We start from the raw sequence: 16,239 nt of genomic DNA, 5'->3' as shown, positions 1-16,239 counted from the left end.
CAAGGTCTCCTATCCTACAAACCCTTCCTGCAAAGTGATAGTGACACTCCTCCCATTGAAAAATGAGATCTATGCTCCCTTCCCTTGAAGCTGGGCAGAACTCTGTCTAGGACAGAAGGGACGCCAGGGGTCTGCCTGGGATCTCCTGGAAGCTTGCTCTTGGAACCTAGTCACTAAACTGTGTGGAAGTCTAGGCCACGTGAAAAGACCCTGTACAGGTGCTTGGAATGACAGCCCCAGCTGAGGGCCCAGCCAATAGCCGGCCTCAACTGCCAGATTCTTGAGTGAGGAAGTGTGGTATAATAAAAAAATATCTTTGGTCTTTGTTCCTTGTTCCTAGCACAGAGTCCCTAATACCCTTGGAATTTCCTGAATGATAGGAGTGTCTTTTGTGACTCATAAGAAGATCTTTTCAGCCATACCTGAGTTTATGCTCGTGTAGCAGTGAGTTTATGCCCAGCTGACTCATGGCTGGCACTTAGATAGCTTCAGGATGGGGGCTGGGCACCAGATAAACCAACCAAGCATTAGAGGGTTGGAACCTTCAGCTCCACTCCCCAACCTCCAGAGAGGGGAGAGGGACTAAAGATTGAGTTCAGTCATGTGACCAGTGATTTAATCAATTGTGCCTGTGTAATGAAAACCCTGAAACAATGAGGCTGGAGGAACTTTCTGGTTGGAGAACATATTATGTCCTGGGAGGGTGGCATGCCTGGATTCCATGAGGAGAGGGCATGGAAGCTCTGTGCCTCCCCCAACCTTGGACCTTGTCCTATTCAACATTTTTTTTTAAAGTTTATTGAAGTGTGATTGACATACAAAAAGCTATGCGTATTTAATGTCTATAAGATGAGGTTGGAGATAAGCATACACTCCTGAAACTATCACCACAATCTATGCCGAAAACATATCCATCACCTCCAAAAAAGTTTCCTCCTGCCTGGAATTTATAGCCAGCCTATCAGCATTATGAGTGGCTCCAAGGGGATGGTGGGAGAATATCATCAGTTGTGGTTCTTGAGTTTCAGGGGACAGAAAACAACTATGGATTAAGAAAAAAAGAGAAAGAAATATTAATGGGAAGAACACTAGTGAGTTCACAGAATCAAAGGAAAAGTGGAGTAACCAGGACTCAGAAATGACAGGATCCAGGGCCACTCTGGGGTCCCCAAGGATCTTCTTTTTGGGATATTGACATCACAATAACTTAGACCTAGTGCCTGAGGGTGCCACTCTACTCAGGTTTCCCTTCCTGGCAAGGGAGGGGTGTTCTGGTTGGTATGGTTTGGTTACCTGCCCATTCTGTTGGGGAAAAAGGGAAGGACCCAGTGACTCACAGCCCACTAGAACCACAAGGAAGGGGTAGAGGAAGTCCCGCAAAAGAATGGGAAGTTGTGGCTGGGCAGGCAAAACCAAAAGATGTCCACTGCATTCATTAGGACTACCATGTTTCCCCGAAAATAAGACCTAACCAGAAATAAGCCCTAGCAGAAATAAGCCCTATGTTCAGGATGACTTCCATTGAACATAAGCCCTAATGCGTCTTTTGGAGCAAAAATTAATATAAGACCCGGTCTTATTTTCGGGGAAACATGGTAGGTTCAGTGCGAATGACAGAGACCTAAAGTGACAACGGCTTAAAGATCTGAGTTTATTTCTCTCATGTCAAAATCCAGAGGTAAATCACGCTGGTATGTTCCTCTTATTCATGAAGTCTCAGGGCCCAGCTCCTTCCTCATGTACCAAGATGGAGCTCCAGCAGCACATCTAAATTCCAAGCACAGGATGGAGAAAGAGGAGTGAGTGCCCAGTAGTCTCTTCAGGATGATTCTTGATGATGTCTCTTCAAGAAGCCACCACATTTCTTGCACCCCATTGGCCAGAACTTAGTCACATGACCACACCAAGCTGCAGTGCAGGTTGGGAAATGTAGGCACTGCTAAAAATTCTATTACCCCCTAAGGAAGAGAAGAGTGGATCCTAGAGGACAGTGATCAGGTCCTGCCACACCCACTATTACCTGGTACTCACATGCACACATTTCTACACATTTAATTTTTAAATGTTCCCTCCCACCCATCATAATGTAACCATCATAATCTCACACTCACCAGGGACACATACACCCTGTCGTCAGGAGAGAAACACAGAATCAGGTCCTGGTGCTACCATACCTCCCAGTCCAGGACCACTTCCTTCAGTCCCATCTCAATGGTTTGCAACCTATGGACCAAAGAGAAGTGCAACAAACATCAATTCATTTTATATACAATAATGAGGAAAAGGAAGAGGGTGGAGATGTAAATATTTAAAAATAACAATATGACACAGCAAGCAAGAAAATGCAGGTAGACACTCTCGACAGCCCCCACTTCCTCAGTCACAAGCCCGACATTTATCACTTCACCTTTTCACTACCCTTTCTAACATCCCCTTGCCTTTGGCTAGCATCAAAGTTAGTTTCTTTGCTCAAAACCTCATTCCTGAAAGGTCTGAGCCTTGTTAAAAATGCCTCGTTACCTTAGTGGCATTTAGAGACAAAGAAATGAGTAACCAGAGAGCAGATATATATAAATCTCACATTGCCACAGCCCATCTGGTCTTTTTGCATAATTCTAATAAACAGGGCTGCCAATTCTCCACCAGTTGAAATCTTAACAAGCCTAAGAATAAATTTAGCTAATCTCCAAACCTGTTTACACATTGTCAGATTGATTTTGTGTCTTTTGGCAAATTTTCCATTGGAGACTATCCTTCAAAATGTTTACATTATGTTCCTAAATTATATATAAAGAAGTGTTCATTTTACTTTGGGGAAGGATAGCTTGAACAACCATGATAATTCAGCAGCATGTGTTGTGCGGTCTTCAAAGATAGCATCCACTGTGCACTGCAAGGAAAAAATAGCTTACAAAAGAAGGGAAGTGAGCTTTTCAATGTTGATAAATGTGTCAAAATATAATGCTGCAAAAGTAAGAGAAACTAAAGGTTTGTGCAAATACTTTGAAAAATACTGTTTCAATAATAATGAAACTAGCCAAAAGCCAAACACCCTGAAATATCTATTTTAAATGGTCTTGGCTTGAAATACAATGGCAATATCGGATGACTGAGCATCAAAGAGTACAATTCTTTTTATACAGAAGGCATTTAAAGAAAAATGATAATGCTAAATAATAGACATAATGACAATACTAGAAATGTCCTCTGTGATTTATAATCTTTGGATTACACATCAATAAAATGAAAAATTTTAAAAATGATTTTGAATGTGAATTCATTTAGGGATAGAAAATTTTTAAATGACTTTTTAAAATGATTATTATTGCAAATCCATTCTGGGGCAAAAGGTTTTACGCTTAAATCCATTTTCACACTGTTGCTTTCTACTCTGCTTTCTTAAAGGACTTAAGACTTGCTTTTCATTTCATCGATGAAATTCTTTTGTCCCACCTATACCAAATTCCCAGACTTTCTCCTTGGAGAGCAGAAGTAATGACGTGAAATACTTTGTCTGGAACTAAAAGGAAGGTCTCTACCTTCTCCCTATGTAAACCTGTAATAGAAACCTACATGCTTAAGTAGGAATGTAAAAACTTACTGTGGAACCTCCCGAAAAAACCCAGAACAGCAGACGTTTTGGAAGTTTCAATATTTTTACTTTTCGCATCAAGGGCTTTAATTAATATCATAATTATTAAAATATTAAACTTGACATGTCTGGGGACCACAAGAAATCTACACGGGGAGAGTGTTCTGTCCGTTGGCCCCAAGAAGCCTCCCTTCGTTTGCTTTTTACAATTGCAATAAGACATACGTAACATAAAATTTTTAAGTGTACAGGTCAACGGTATTAAGTGCATTCACAGTGTTGTGCGACTCTCCAATGCCTATTCATTCATCTCCCTTGTTTTTTTCTTGCTTACCATTAGGGGGCGGCCGTAGACAGCGTATCAGCCACCCTCCCTAAGCCGCCTCTCACGCATGCGCATCTCACCTGCGGGAAGGTGACTGGAGGCGGGCCCGGGCCGGACTTTGGGGCGGGGCAAGGGCGCGCAGGCGCGGCGAGGGCATTGTGACGTCAGGCCTGGTGCCTGGGCTGGGAGCAGGCGGTGCTCCGAGGCGCTTCCCTTAGGGTGACGCGCGGACTCCCCTCCCCGCGCCCGCCCGCCCGCCCGCTGGCCTCGCCGCCGCCTCCCTCTACGCGCGGAGCGCGGGCCAACAGCCGGGGCGGAGGCCCAGGGGCGACGCGGCGCCTGTTAAAGGGCGGCCGGGCGGGCCTCGGAGCGCCGGGCGGCTAGGGTCCGCGGCCGGTCGGTGCGCGGCGGGCTGGCTGCAGGCGCGGGTCTATATGGCGGCGGCTCTGTCGGGCCTGGCTGTCCGGCTCTCGCGCTCGGCCGCCGCCCGCTCCTATGGGGTCTTCTGCAAGGGGCTGACCCGCACGCTGCTCATCTTCTTCGACCTGGCCTGGCGGCTGCGTATCAACTTCCCCTACCTCTACATCGTGGCTTCCATGATGCTCAACGTCCGCCTGCAGGTGGGTGAGCCGCGCCCGCCGCTCGGTCCCTCTCCCCCGACCCTCCCCGAGCGCAGGTCCACCCAGCGCGGTCCTGCCCACCGCGCCCTGGACGAAGAAGATGCTGTCATGAGCTGCCAAGCTGGATGTTGAGTGTTTGCCAAGCACAGTGCATCTCTCCTGCAACCCCACGGGAGAAAAACCCGCTGAGGTTATTATCCCCATTCTGCGAACAAGGCCGGGGCGGAGGGGCGGAGTGGGGCGGCCTGCGGTGGCGGAGGGCCTGCTGCCGGGGCGGGGGTCCGCGGAGAGGCGGGTGGAAGCTGGCACTGGCTGGAAAGGCCCTGAGCTTGAACAGGAACTGTTGCCCAGAAAAATGACAAATTGGGCTTGGAGTGGGGGGTGGCCTTATGGTTGACTTTCTAGTTCCCGAACTTTACGAAGCTTCGGAGGGAAATATTATCCTTGAAACTTAACGTGGATTAATTAATGTTAATTGCTTTGATAGATCCTGGCCGGGGTAGAAGTGGGGTGGGGGCGAAGGTGAGGGAAAATGAAGTGGAAGAAGTAGAGCCTCAAAAGGCTCAGCGGCCTGAAACAATTCAGATGTGAAACAGTAGACACACACACACCACCCTGCAGCTCACCTTTGTTATAAATGACCGACATATCTGCATCCCTTGAGTTAGAGATGCCTTTTTCTAGTGGAATGGAGAATTGTCAGATTGAGAATTATTCCTTTCCAAGTGTGTCATAGATGACCAAGTGCCAAGCTCCTCTTGGATGTCATTTACCTGTCTTGGAGTACCTGCTGGGTGTTGGGCACAGGCTCTGTGATGGGAGAGGGATCCCTCTGCCTTGGAGTTTACATTCTGAGCAAAATGAGGGAATCTGAGCAGTAGGCACAGGCAGTGTTGAGACTCGGCAGGTGTTGTCCTTTTTTTCCTTTCTGCTTCATTTGTCTCAGAATGGAATTGTCCCCGTGCTTGGACTTTCAGGTTTTGGGTGCCTGTCACTGGTGATGGCAGGCCTCATAAAACTTAAAAGCAACTATTGATCAAAATTGTGTGAAGGTGAAATGAGATGACCCTGCCTCTATTTCAAGGTCCAAATTGAGATACTTTTATGTGAGCAAGAGCTTGTGGCATCCTTAAGTGGTACCAGACTAGTAGAGTAGAAAACTCAAATATCTTTCTAGCAGGTGGTATAAATGAGTGAAGGATGCTGAGTGTGGGGAAAGAGCTACCAGAAAACTTATGCTCTAGCTGATTGCTTTTGTTGTTTGCCAGATCTAATGATTTTCAAGAGAAATTGGAAATCTTGATTTTCAGATATCAAATAACGTAAATTTTAAAAAAACACTTCATGGACCAAAAAAAAAAATGTGTCCGCAGGCTATATTTTGACCCCCAAGCTCCCACTTTGGAAATTCTTGTTCTAGAATTACATTAATAATTTGCAGTCATTTATAAAATCACAAGAATGACTATAAGAGAAAACTCAGTACATCGTGTTGAAAATCAGTTTTGTACCATTAAAAAAAAATCACCTTTCTTATATGTCCACTTATGTTTATGACCAGTGCCCTAGGCCAGGCTGTGGGAATCACTTTCCTGGGCTATTGCAGTAGCCTGCACCTGTTCTCCACAGGGCGGTTAGAGAAACAAAACCCAAAGTTCTGATTGCACGCAGAATGCAGTTCACACGTTTTTACCCTGCGGATCTGACTCCACTTTCATAACCTCTCACCCAGCTTGCTCCCTGCTTCCTGTTCTTTTTCAGTTTCCTGTCTATTCTGCAGCACCAAGCCCCCTCCCGCCTCTGGGCCCTGCACACACAGCTCTTCCCTGGCTCTTCGAATGCTGGTCCATTCTCCCACCACAGCTCTTATTTCACAAAGGACTTCTGTGCTCACCCATATCGGTGTGATGTTTAACCTGCTCTCTTCATTGCAAGAGTGCCGAAGGCTTGTGTGTTTCACATGCATGAAGGGATAAAGGGTTCCAGATCTCTCAGTTTGTAGGGCAGTGAGATTATCTCTGGTAAGGTTATTCAAATACTAATTTCATAACAATCTGCACTGTAATGACTGAGGGTAGGTGCATTTTGAAGGAGGGAAATTGGCTCTGGAATAGGTGGTGTGGGCAGTCAGGAGAGCTAGATGTACCAATCCCAAAAGCCCAGAATGGGTGCTTGGTGGACTTGATGCCAAGTCATAGTCCAGGTATGGCACAGCTTTTAGAGACTGGCAGGAGCTGAATGCTCAGGGGGAAACGTGGGCTTTTGTAGTCAGTTTAGGTGTGAGTGGGAATGGGGAACACAGACAGGTGATCACCGGGTAGGTACGTTGGGGCAGGGCTGTCTAAGAACTGAATGAGGATTTTAGGCTTGACCTTGGGCTTGATCAAGCACGGCAGCTGCCATTTCATAAGCTGAAGGGGACAGGGTGGGAGTGGGGTGTCTCTTTACTGTAATATCTGCTACTTTCAACTCCCCTGCAGGTTTAGAGTTTCTGTTCATTTGTGGAAAATCACTAACTTACCTGATGTGAGGCTTTAATTATTTTGGTCTCTGGTAAAGGACAAGTGCAACAGGAAATGGAATCTGAGTAAAGGGGATGGGCCCGCTCACTGCCTTCTTTTTACCGAGAACACGGCCCATCCTTTCCATTGCAGGGGTGCTGGACTCTGTTTCACGAGTAATAGGGACCAAGGACTCCATTTCCCACATGTTTGTGTAGAACCCCCAAATCGTGTATCGGGCAGCAAGACATTCTAAGGACGTTGATCTCTCTTTTATATGAAAGATGATTAAATGAGAAAATAGATGCAAAAGGACTTTGGAAAGTGTTATGATTTTAAAATACTGTTTGCAAATACTCTTGGGTCGTTAGCGTCCTCCTTATTTATACAGAGTTTGGCAGTAAAAAAATGAGAATCCATACCAGATTCTAAATGTAGTAAAAGCAAGGGGAAAAATTGTACTTAGAACCTACTATAATTCAACAAGTCATGCCTACAGCTTCTCAATTATGTGTCCTGTGGGAAGAATCCAGTACTTTAGCCCCAGGTCACCCAGATTCTTGTAACTATTATTATAAAAGAGAAGGCCTGAGAAAGAACAGTTGGAGAAGAGAAGATGTCGTGAGGATTGATGACAGTATCGCAGAGCAGTGTCTTTATTGTCTTCCTCGCTGTCACAGTCTGCCACGTGGCCCTGTGCTGGCCAGGCCTGGACCTGCCTTCCCTCTGTGCCCCTCCCTCTGTGCAGCCCCTCTCCTTGTTCTGTTTCCAGTCACTCTTTTATCATCTTTTTCTGAATGACTTTCTAAACCCAGCTCTGTATGTTCCAGGGTTCACCTATCACTTGAAAATCTGCTCATTCATTCCAATCAGGTAAAAAGAGTCCAGGAAAGCGGGTAGGGAAGGGGAAGCTGGTTGCCTGCTAAATAGAGCAGTCAGAGTGGGGCTGATTGATCAGATGGCATTTGAGCAAAACCTTGTAGGAGGCGGGGGCTTTAGCTTCAGAGAGGTCTGCGTTAGAAGAGTATTTCACTTTGCACAGAGAAGGCCCTACAGCTGGTGCTAGGCTATCCTTGTGTGTCCGGGACAACAGGAAGGGGGTTGGAGAGTGAGGAGAAGGTGGCAGGATGGTCAGAGAGGTCTCGGGGCAGCTCACATGGTGTCTTGTAGGCACCGAAAGGACTTTGGCTTTGACTCTGATGAAATTATCTCACTAAGGGCTGAAGAACTTCAAACAGTAGCAAAGATCCCAAGATCAAGTGCAGCTTCCAGTGAGTTTTGTTCTGTTGCTTGGATTACAGCAAGTTCCCAGAAGAGATTGGGGGAAATTATAGACTATCAAGAAAATGTTATAAAAGCTTGTAAGCTTTGTAAAAGCTTAAGCATGAGTTCAGGTAAACCTGGTTTGTTCTGGCTTCTGAGATAATCAACAACTGTATACTTTGAGTTGTAAATACCAAATATAGGAAACAGAAATATTACGGCATCTTTTCTGTCTTTCACGTGAATGCTTTAATCATGGTTCATAAACTTTTGAAAAATTTTCAACCTATATAAAATTTGAAAGAATAAGTACAGTGAACCCCTGTATCCTTGGCTCAAGTTTTTTAAGTCTTACAAATAATCATATAGTGGTTCAAGCAGACAGTAAAGTGTGTGAGTTCTATCTATGTGTACTAATGTCCCAAGAGATGTCTCACCACATATAAAGACAAGTAAGTTTGTAAACCATCTATGTGGTATTATCCCATTGAAAAGTTTTGTCATAAATGTGCTTTTCCATACGTGGGCGTGGGGGAGCATTCCTGCACCAGGGACCAGTCCCGACTCAGGAGGGAGTGGGTATTGCTTCTCGAGCGATCTGTGCAGAGGGTTGTGTTTCTTCACTTCCACGGCTGGGTGACTCATAAACAAACATTTATTTCTCACAGTTCTGGAGACTAAGAAGTCCAAGATGAAGGCACCAGCATGGTCAAGGTTTCATTGCAAAATCTTTGTATGTGTGTTCACTGGAAAGCAAACTTTAAGGAGAAAGAGCCCGGTTTGTCTATACAGTCCTGAAACCGGCACCTGCCCCTGTTCTTGGCTTTGGTAGGGGGCCCAGTGAACCCTTGCTGCCAGGAAATCACAGCAGTAGACTCCTGACTGGAAGGTTATTCGCATTTTTAGATGTTACTGCCAGCTTGCCCTCCACTGAGGTTGCACTGTGCTTCCTCCTGCAATGTGGGGGTGCCTCTGGCTGCTCCCCACTCCTCAGCCGCTATAGCCTGGGCCTCAGCCTCTGTCCCCCCCACCCCAAAATGTGCTGGTCTGTGTTTAGGCCACTTTCACGTTGCTATCCAGTGGTCACCTGTGCATCCTCTGCTTTACAGAAGCCCTCAGCAGCGTTTTGTCATTCGTTCCCTAAAGCACTCTTGATGAGGATAGTGATAAAAGTTGCTGTTGCTTGTATGTCCACGGGACGCTGGTCAGAAAAGCTGTTAGGTGCTTTCACACTTGGGTTCTTACAGCATCCTGAGAAAAGAGGGTTCCTGAGGTCCCCACCTGGGCCAGGACACAGCCTGGCCCTCGGAGTGTGAGCCAGCGCACCTTTGCATCCAGGTGACGGAAGGAGGCCTCAGGGTGGTGGCCCATGGGAGCTGCACAGCTCGTTACGTAAGGGCAGGTATGATTTGGAAGAGCTTAGTAACAGGAACTAGGTAACAGGTGATTAGTAAGAGGAACTTCGTAACAGGTGACTAGTAACAGGATCTAGGACCGTTGGTCTGTTTCCTGCTAGTAACAGGTGACTTAGTAACAGGAACTAGGACTGCTGGTTATGATTCAGCTGCAGAGAGGACTGAGTCCTTCCGATTTCTTGTCCTCTAAGCTGAGTAGCACTTGGTTTCGGCCCCTCCTCGGTCCGATCACGAGCACAGCAGTGTGAAGGTGTCCTGATGGCCACATCTCAAAGCGGGGACGCCAGGACGCTCTTGGAGTGTGTCTGTGAGCCATGACACGGCAGGACCCAGCTCCACGCCCGTTGTCATTGCGACCTTGCGTAGCTGTGTCTCCTCCCAGTCCCCTTGGGGGTAGCCTTGCCAGCTGGCTTTCTGAAGCATCAAGGCCGGGATATTTTTAGTTTACACAGCGGTGGTATCCAGACCATCAGCTCCCTGAGGCCATTAATAGCTCAGGTTAGGGAAGGTAAGGTGACAGCAGTCCAAGAGGGCAGCAGCTGCCTAAGTGGGTCAGGCCTATTGTCACACAGCGGGTCAGCTGCCTCTAGCAGGCAGGGATTTGTGTGGAAGGTGACTCTCCTGTCTGCACCTGGATCCTGGGCACACGCAGGCGGCCTTGTTCTCGAGCACACCCGGCTTCTAGGCTCCCGTTTTCAACCTTCGCCATCTTTTTATTTTTGGCGGGGGAATGAGGAACCTACTTCAGGAATCTACTCCCAGTACTGCACTTTATTTTTCCTGAATCATACTCTCTTGAACTTCAAAATACACTCCTTCCATTGTTCTAGTGGTCTCAGTTTTAGTGGACAAGTTTGTATGCCATACGTTATGCTGCTTATTGTTTTGTAGACTTAACCCGGGTGGGAGATGATGACGTAGCCGGGGCCGAGAAGAGTTCACTGTATAATTGTGTATATACTTCATTTGGTACCATGGCGTGTGCCGGTATGTGTAGTGTAGTGAGAAGAAACTACACAAAATATTTCACAAATGATTACATGTTTACAAATTACATGAAATTTATTTCTGGCTCTCAAAAATATCAGTATTGTGTGTAACAGTTTAATTAATCAGAAGAGCTGGCTAGTTGAGGGCTCAGAGCCAGAATGTTTTCACGGACCTGCTGAAGTATTTTTGTTAAGAGAATTAAATACATAGTGTACAACAAAATTTACTAAAGAACTAGAAGATCTTCAGCAAACAATTTATTCCATCATTAAATACATGATTACTTTAATGGTGCCCATTTAAAATATTTTAACACAATTCTGGGAATACTTCATCATTCTGAACAGTACCAAGTCCTTGTACAAGGACATAACAAAAGTGGTTAGAAACTAATTTTCTGTAGAGTTGGCCCATATTAAATGACCTGTTTTTCTTAAGATTCTTTTTTTTTTTAAACCTATTTTAGTATGTATTAAAAACGTATTTGGGAATACTTCCATTTCAGGCAAATCTTCATCCTTAGTACATTTCAAATCAGTAAAATAAATGTAAGGCTTGAAATAATATGGTTTGGAGAGTTAATTTGAGAGAAGCGTCAAGAGAAGTTAATTATGTTTGACTTGGTGAACTTTGAAAGTATTGTTTGGGTTGTAGCTGGAATTCATGCTCAGCAGAATGGCACCTCTTAAAAGTTCTCATCACAAGAAAAAAATAATTGTGGCTGCGTGATGATGGCTATTGACTTGCGATCATTGTGTAACACGTACAGATGCTGAATCGGGTACGTCTGAAACTAACACAATGTATGTCATTTACATCTGAATTTAAAAATTACACCTTATGTTTGTATATTGGTTTAAACTGTTCAAATATATTTTTATCAGTGGTTGTATAGAGTATTGGTCACACTTCTATCAATAAAAAGTTTTGAGCATGCTTCTCAGTTATATACTTCTTTATAAAGTCTGTATTTAGCTCTACCAGAATATGGTGTATATTATAAAACGGAAAACGTTAATGGGGGGTGAGATAAAGATGAACTAGGCTGAGATGTCCTTATACTCTCTCCCGTGCCCCTGGAGGTGAGGGGACCCCATGTAATGACTGCTGGACAGAGGATTGTGAGTAGTTTCTCAGCGCTTACCTGTAACTCAGTTGTTTGTGCAAGAAACACATCTCACCCCCTTTCTGAAGCAGTCGGCGTCTACGACACTGAGTCTCCCTCCCTGGTGGCTCTGGTGGCCATGTGTCCGTCTGGTCGTTAGGTCTCAGAGATCCTGGCCTTCCGCACCTGACCGGGTCTGTCTTCTCTCTGCGTGTTATACCAGGGCCGTCGTTGCATGTGCCTCCCAAAGCTGGCGGCTTCTGCATGGAGGCCTCCAGCTCTGACCCCCCTTGCGCTCTGTGTGTCCTGAGAATTCCTCCCCATTTTCAGACGCCTTCATTACCCAGAATTGAAAGTCAGAAGAAACCCATGGGCCATCTCACCCTCTTCTACATCTAGTCAGTCACCATCTTTAACAAAATTCTCTCCTCTTTTCCTTACATCCTCTTTCCTGCACTGTTGGCTTAGCCTCCTAATTGGCCTAATGTGAGTCCCTTCCAGTCTGGCCACCGCACTGCAGCCCGAGGAATTAGTCTAAAATGCAAACCTAGCAACATTTCCTGGCTGGGAATTTCCTCGGTGTCTCTCGGTGTCTCTCCGTCACCTGCCGAATGAAGTCCAAGCTCCTGGCAGCAGTGACCGTGCCGCCTTATTGTCCCCTGGTTGGCTCCCATCCTTAGCGCCAGCCCACAATAAGACTGACTTCCTTTGTTTTCTTGCTATTGTACTCTCTTTACATTTCTAAAAATTTTACATGCTTACGCAATCGCACCTATTGCCACAAGATTAAGCAGCTTCCTGCCTCCATTTCTCTATCCCACAGCCAGCGCTTTCTGCTCCCGCTGCTTCTCTCAGTGGTGACGTCTCTGTCTCTGAATGATGTGATTGTATTGTTGCTTCTTGACTGTTCACTTGTGGGCTTTGTCTTTGTCTTACTGTAGGAGATGATATACCTGCAGCTCTCTCCGCCCACCCGGCTTCCGCCTCACGCTCTTCCTCCCTCCTCCCAGGAGGTGTTGTGTTTTGGTTAAGTGGCTGCTCCTTAGGCTGCCTCTTAGGAAAATTACTGAATGTGATTTATGTATCTCTTTACTTTCTATTAGTGTTCTGGGGTTATGGTTATTTTTTAAAGGAACATGTGTCAAAAATTTTCTTGTCAATTAATGAGGGAACTCTTAAGATGTTCTAATCATTTTGAAGGAGAATTTAGGCAAAATACACATGTATTCAGGATGCTAAACTGAATTTACAAATAGATGTAAAGCTGGTCAGTATCCACAGGACAATATCAATTGCATCCCTCCAGACAAATTGAGCTTCACTTCTTTGGAAAAGAAATCATTTGCCTCCCTTGTTAAGTTTCCTCCAACTGAGGGAGTTGTAAAGCAGCCGTAAGACAAGGCGCAGGGCCTGTAAAGGTAGGTGAAGCAGAGGACGCACGAGACAGCACACCCAGCAGTCTTGTGTTGGCTCCGTTTCAAAGCTTCTACAAATCTTGTCTGACATCTTCCCCCTCTGGGGCATCAGAATGTCAAAGAGAGGTTACTGTTGGTTACAGAAAACGGCTGGTCTCTCTAGGTTTAGTGAGGGCAGCAAGACTTAATGAATGGGCCATCTCGAGTTTGCTCTCGGACAGCTGCTGAGGTCACAGATCAGCCGCTGTCCAGAAGTTTTCATGCGAAATTTCAGATTGGGATTATAAAAGCCTCTAGTATTTGCTAGTCTGAGAGTGGGGGAAGTAAGCTCGAGAAGTTTTCTCCACCATATTTTTACTTGCAGGGCCTACAAGTTCAGGGGAAACCTTCTTTTATCAAGGCCCCAGAATTTACTGAGGTTCCTGACCTGCCAGCGTGTAACCCTCCTTAACCTTGGGGCTGGGGTCTTGTACGCCAGGACCCTCCCGGCTGGCTTTCCTGGGAGGTTCTCTTAGACACTGGAGCTGTAAGTGAAGTCAACTTCGATTCCTAACAAGTGGCTTGTCACACTTGAGTCATCCTCAAATAGCACGCTTCAAGTAAGGCCTGAGTTGCGTAATCGAGTCATCCAATCATATCTTGGTTAAAGAGAGGACAGGTTTTTATTGAACCTATGCAGACAACTATATTGCTGTGAAAAGTACACAGCCTAAGAATGTATGTTTCTTATTTTTAAGTGTTTTTAGGCCTCTGCATTCATAAAGTACTGTTCCTTTTGTTGTGGTCTGTAATTGGTAGGTTGTCATCCTGTTTTTTTGTCAAAATGTAGGGCCCCTTCATACGAGAGACTGAAAGAGCTTCACGCGCTGGTGTGTGTAGCCTCCCTTAGGCTCTCCTTCGTTATAGCACTTTAATTCCATTGTCTTTTCTAGGTTCATATTGAGATCCATTGAAGACCTTCCGCCACCTGACAAAGGCGTGTCCTGAGGCTCACCGCATCAGAGAACACGGCATGAGGGACGGAAGAGGGACGCCCTGCACCTGCCTCGCAAGAGGGAAGGGAGAGGGCGACGGTTTGGACAAACTGCTATGTAGACTTACAAGAACGCAGGAGAGCCCTGGCCTGTCAGGTTCGCTTTGCCGGATAAAGAAGCCTGCAGTTGATGAAAATGCACAAAGTCAGCCGTTATCATTGGAAATGAAAAATGATCTGAGGGGGGTCAGCCTGTTGCTTCATGATGGTGATGAAGTGTTTCCATATTTGAAAGAATCAGTAAGAAGAAATTCCGCCTCCACAGCGGCTAGGAGCCAGACTGTGGACCTGTTCTTTGCTCCTGCAAGAGAAGGTTTCGCTGGGGTTTCCTGTGGTGTCCAGGGAGCCCAGGGGGGGGCCTGGCTGGGAGGAGAGCCCGGGGCCGCTGACAGCCACAGAGGACAGTGCTGCAAAGGAGAGCCTCGGGGATCAGGACCTCGGTGCTGTCGAAAACAGTCAGGAATGGGAATCCCTGAGGATGAAGCACCGCGTGCTTTTCTTGAGGGGCCAGGCTCTGAGTTGGAACCGGCTTGCCTGCATTTGGTCCTGGGTACACTGCCGCACCTGCGTCCTGAAGTCTCCCCAAGCAACGAGACAGAATGTGTTTCCCCTGGCCATTCAGAGCCCGTGGTTTCAGAGCAAACAGTAGAATACAAGAAAATGCTAGCAGGTGTAAAAAGTACCTCAAACCATCTGCGGATAACACTGCGGTCACTGGCTCTACAAGCTTTTGAAGTAGCAAAGCGTTTATGCCATAGTTAAGGTACAAGCCGAACAATAAAGGTAGTGAGATTAATTTTCAATTGTTTTAGAATGATTTCTTTCCATTAAGTCTGGATGCAAAAGTGCAGCTGTGTGTGAAGTTCCTGCTTTGGTTTTCATGACCAGACAAACTTAAAGTGAGTGGAATTTAAACTCATGGGAGGCTGGTTGGTGCAGGAGGAAATTTGAGGGCATTAAGTTGTGCTGGAAAGACATTCAGGATTGGGAAACCACTTCAAGAGAACATTAATATATCCTGTGTAAATATCAGATTAGAACGAAAGTCCTCAATGCACCTTCCGCACCCATGCTGACGGGCTGCTGTCCCAGGTCCTGTCTGCAGGTTTTCTGATCATCTAACAGGAGTCGGTGTTTGTAAAAGCCCTTCTGTAATCACCCTAAGCCTTGCTGAGTTGATGCTGAGCTGTTCCCATTTCTGCATTTTGTACAATGATTTTGGTTTGCATCAAAATTGTATTCCTTTTCTCACATCCCTTTCCTTCCACTTGGAACGCAATTTTAATGGAGGCCCTATGGTGAGAGTTGCAATATTAAACCCATTCATAGAATAAATGTTACTTAAACTAGGGACCTTAGCGGTGTTACCTGAAACAGCAGCGCGGGTGAGAGTGTATTGTGTAGCTCACAGAGGCAAATCAAGTTTTTCCCTTATAGAAGGTGTCCAGTTTCTGGGAGTTGAGGTATCTTTTACACTAAGATTTTTCTGAGATAACTCCTTTTGTTGTTTGTTGATAACTTTGGATAAAGGTCACTTAAGAGAGTAAGTTTTTAAGGAATCCCAAAGTAAGACTTAACCGTTTTCGGGATTATGGATTGCCTATATCAGTTTATATTGTGTGCGAAATTACTATGCTGTGTGCTATTTTAGTGTTTTGGGAAAATGAAAAATAAAATTTGTTCTTTGCCATAATAAATGTCTTATTTTATGTGTGTAGTGTTGGTTCACCTTGACTTTTTTTTAAATTTATTTATTTATTTATTGGGGAACAGTGTGTTTTTCCAGGACCCATCATCTCCAAGTCAAGTCGTCGTTTTCAGTCTAGTTGTGGAGAGTGCAGCTCACTGGCCCATGTGAGAATCGAACTGGCAACCTTGGTGTTATAAGCACTGCGCTCTAACCAACTGAGCCAACCGGCTGCCCTTACCTTGACTTTTTGTTAGTGCAGCCTTCCTAATGCTTAAAGGTCGTTTAGCTCC

General features: G+C 45.6%; 2 protein-coding genes and 1 long non-coding RNA gene across 3 annotated transcripts; 2 read left to right on the top strand and 1 right to left on the bottom strand.

Annotated features, from left to right (window-relative positions):
- Nucleotides 1–1,631: 1,631 nt before the first annotated feature.
- On the bottom strand, nt 1,632–4,131 carry LOC109459308 (uncharacterized). Its single transcript, XR_002139380.3, has 3 exons — nt 3,998–4,131; nt 2,112–2,223; nt 1,632–1,767 (listed from the first exon to the last, which is right to left on the bottom strand). It is a non-coding gene; the product is annotated as an uncharacterized LOC109459308 (long non-coding RNA).
- SMIM10L3 (small integral membrane protein 10 like 3) lies at nt 4,112–15,968 on the top strand. The gene is made up of 2 exons (XM_019753671.3): nt 4,112–4,537; nt 14,159–15,968. The coding sequence occupies exons 1-2, from the start codon at nt 4,352–4,354 to the stop codon at nt 14,177–14,179; spliced, it is 207 nt and encodes a 68-aa protein (XP_019609230.2). The 5' UTR covers nt 4,112–4,351; the 3' UTR covers nt 14,180–15,968.
- Nucleotides 14,239–15,062, top strand: FAM220A (family with sequence similarity 220 member A). Its single transcript, XM_074313941.2, has one exon. It carries the CDS (start codon nt 14,239–14,241, stop codon nt 15,019–15,021), a length of 783 nt encoding a protein of 260 aa, XP_074170042.2. The 3' UTR covers nt 15,022–15,062.
- Nucleotides 15,969–16,239: the final 271 nt, after the last annotated feature.

The sequence above is a fragment of the Rhinolophus sinicus genome, chromosome 5 (genome assembly GCF_057876585.1).
Source record: "Rhinolophus sinicus isolate RSI-liver-muscle chromosome 5, RSI-T2T, whole genome shotgun sequence".
Taxonomy (NCBI): domain Eukaryota; kingdom Metazoa; phylum Chordata; class Mammalia; order Chiroptera; family Rhinolophidae; genus Rhinolophus; species Rhinolophus sinicus.
This window is presented reverse-complemented; position numbering and strand designations above follow the sequence as displayed.

Coding starts and splice junctions, on each gene's coding strand:
- SMIM10L3 (XM_019753671.3), top strand. CDS start 4,352: ATGGCGGCGGCTCTGTCGGGCCTGGCTGTCCGGCTCTCGCGCTCGGCC. Junction 4,538..14,158: donor TGCTCAACGTCCGCCTGCAG/GTGGGTGAGCCG, acceptor TGTCTTTTCTAG/GTTCATATTGAGATCCATTG.
- FAM220A (XM_074313941.2), top strand. CDS start 14,239: ATGAGGGACGGAAGAGGGACGCCCTGCACCTGCCTCGCAAGAGGGAAG.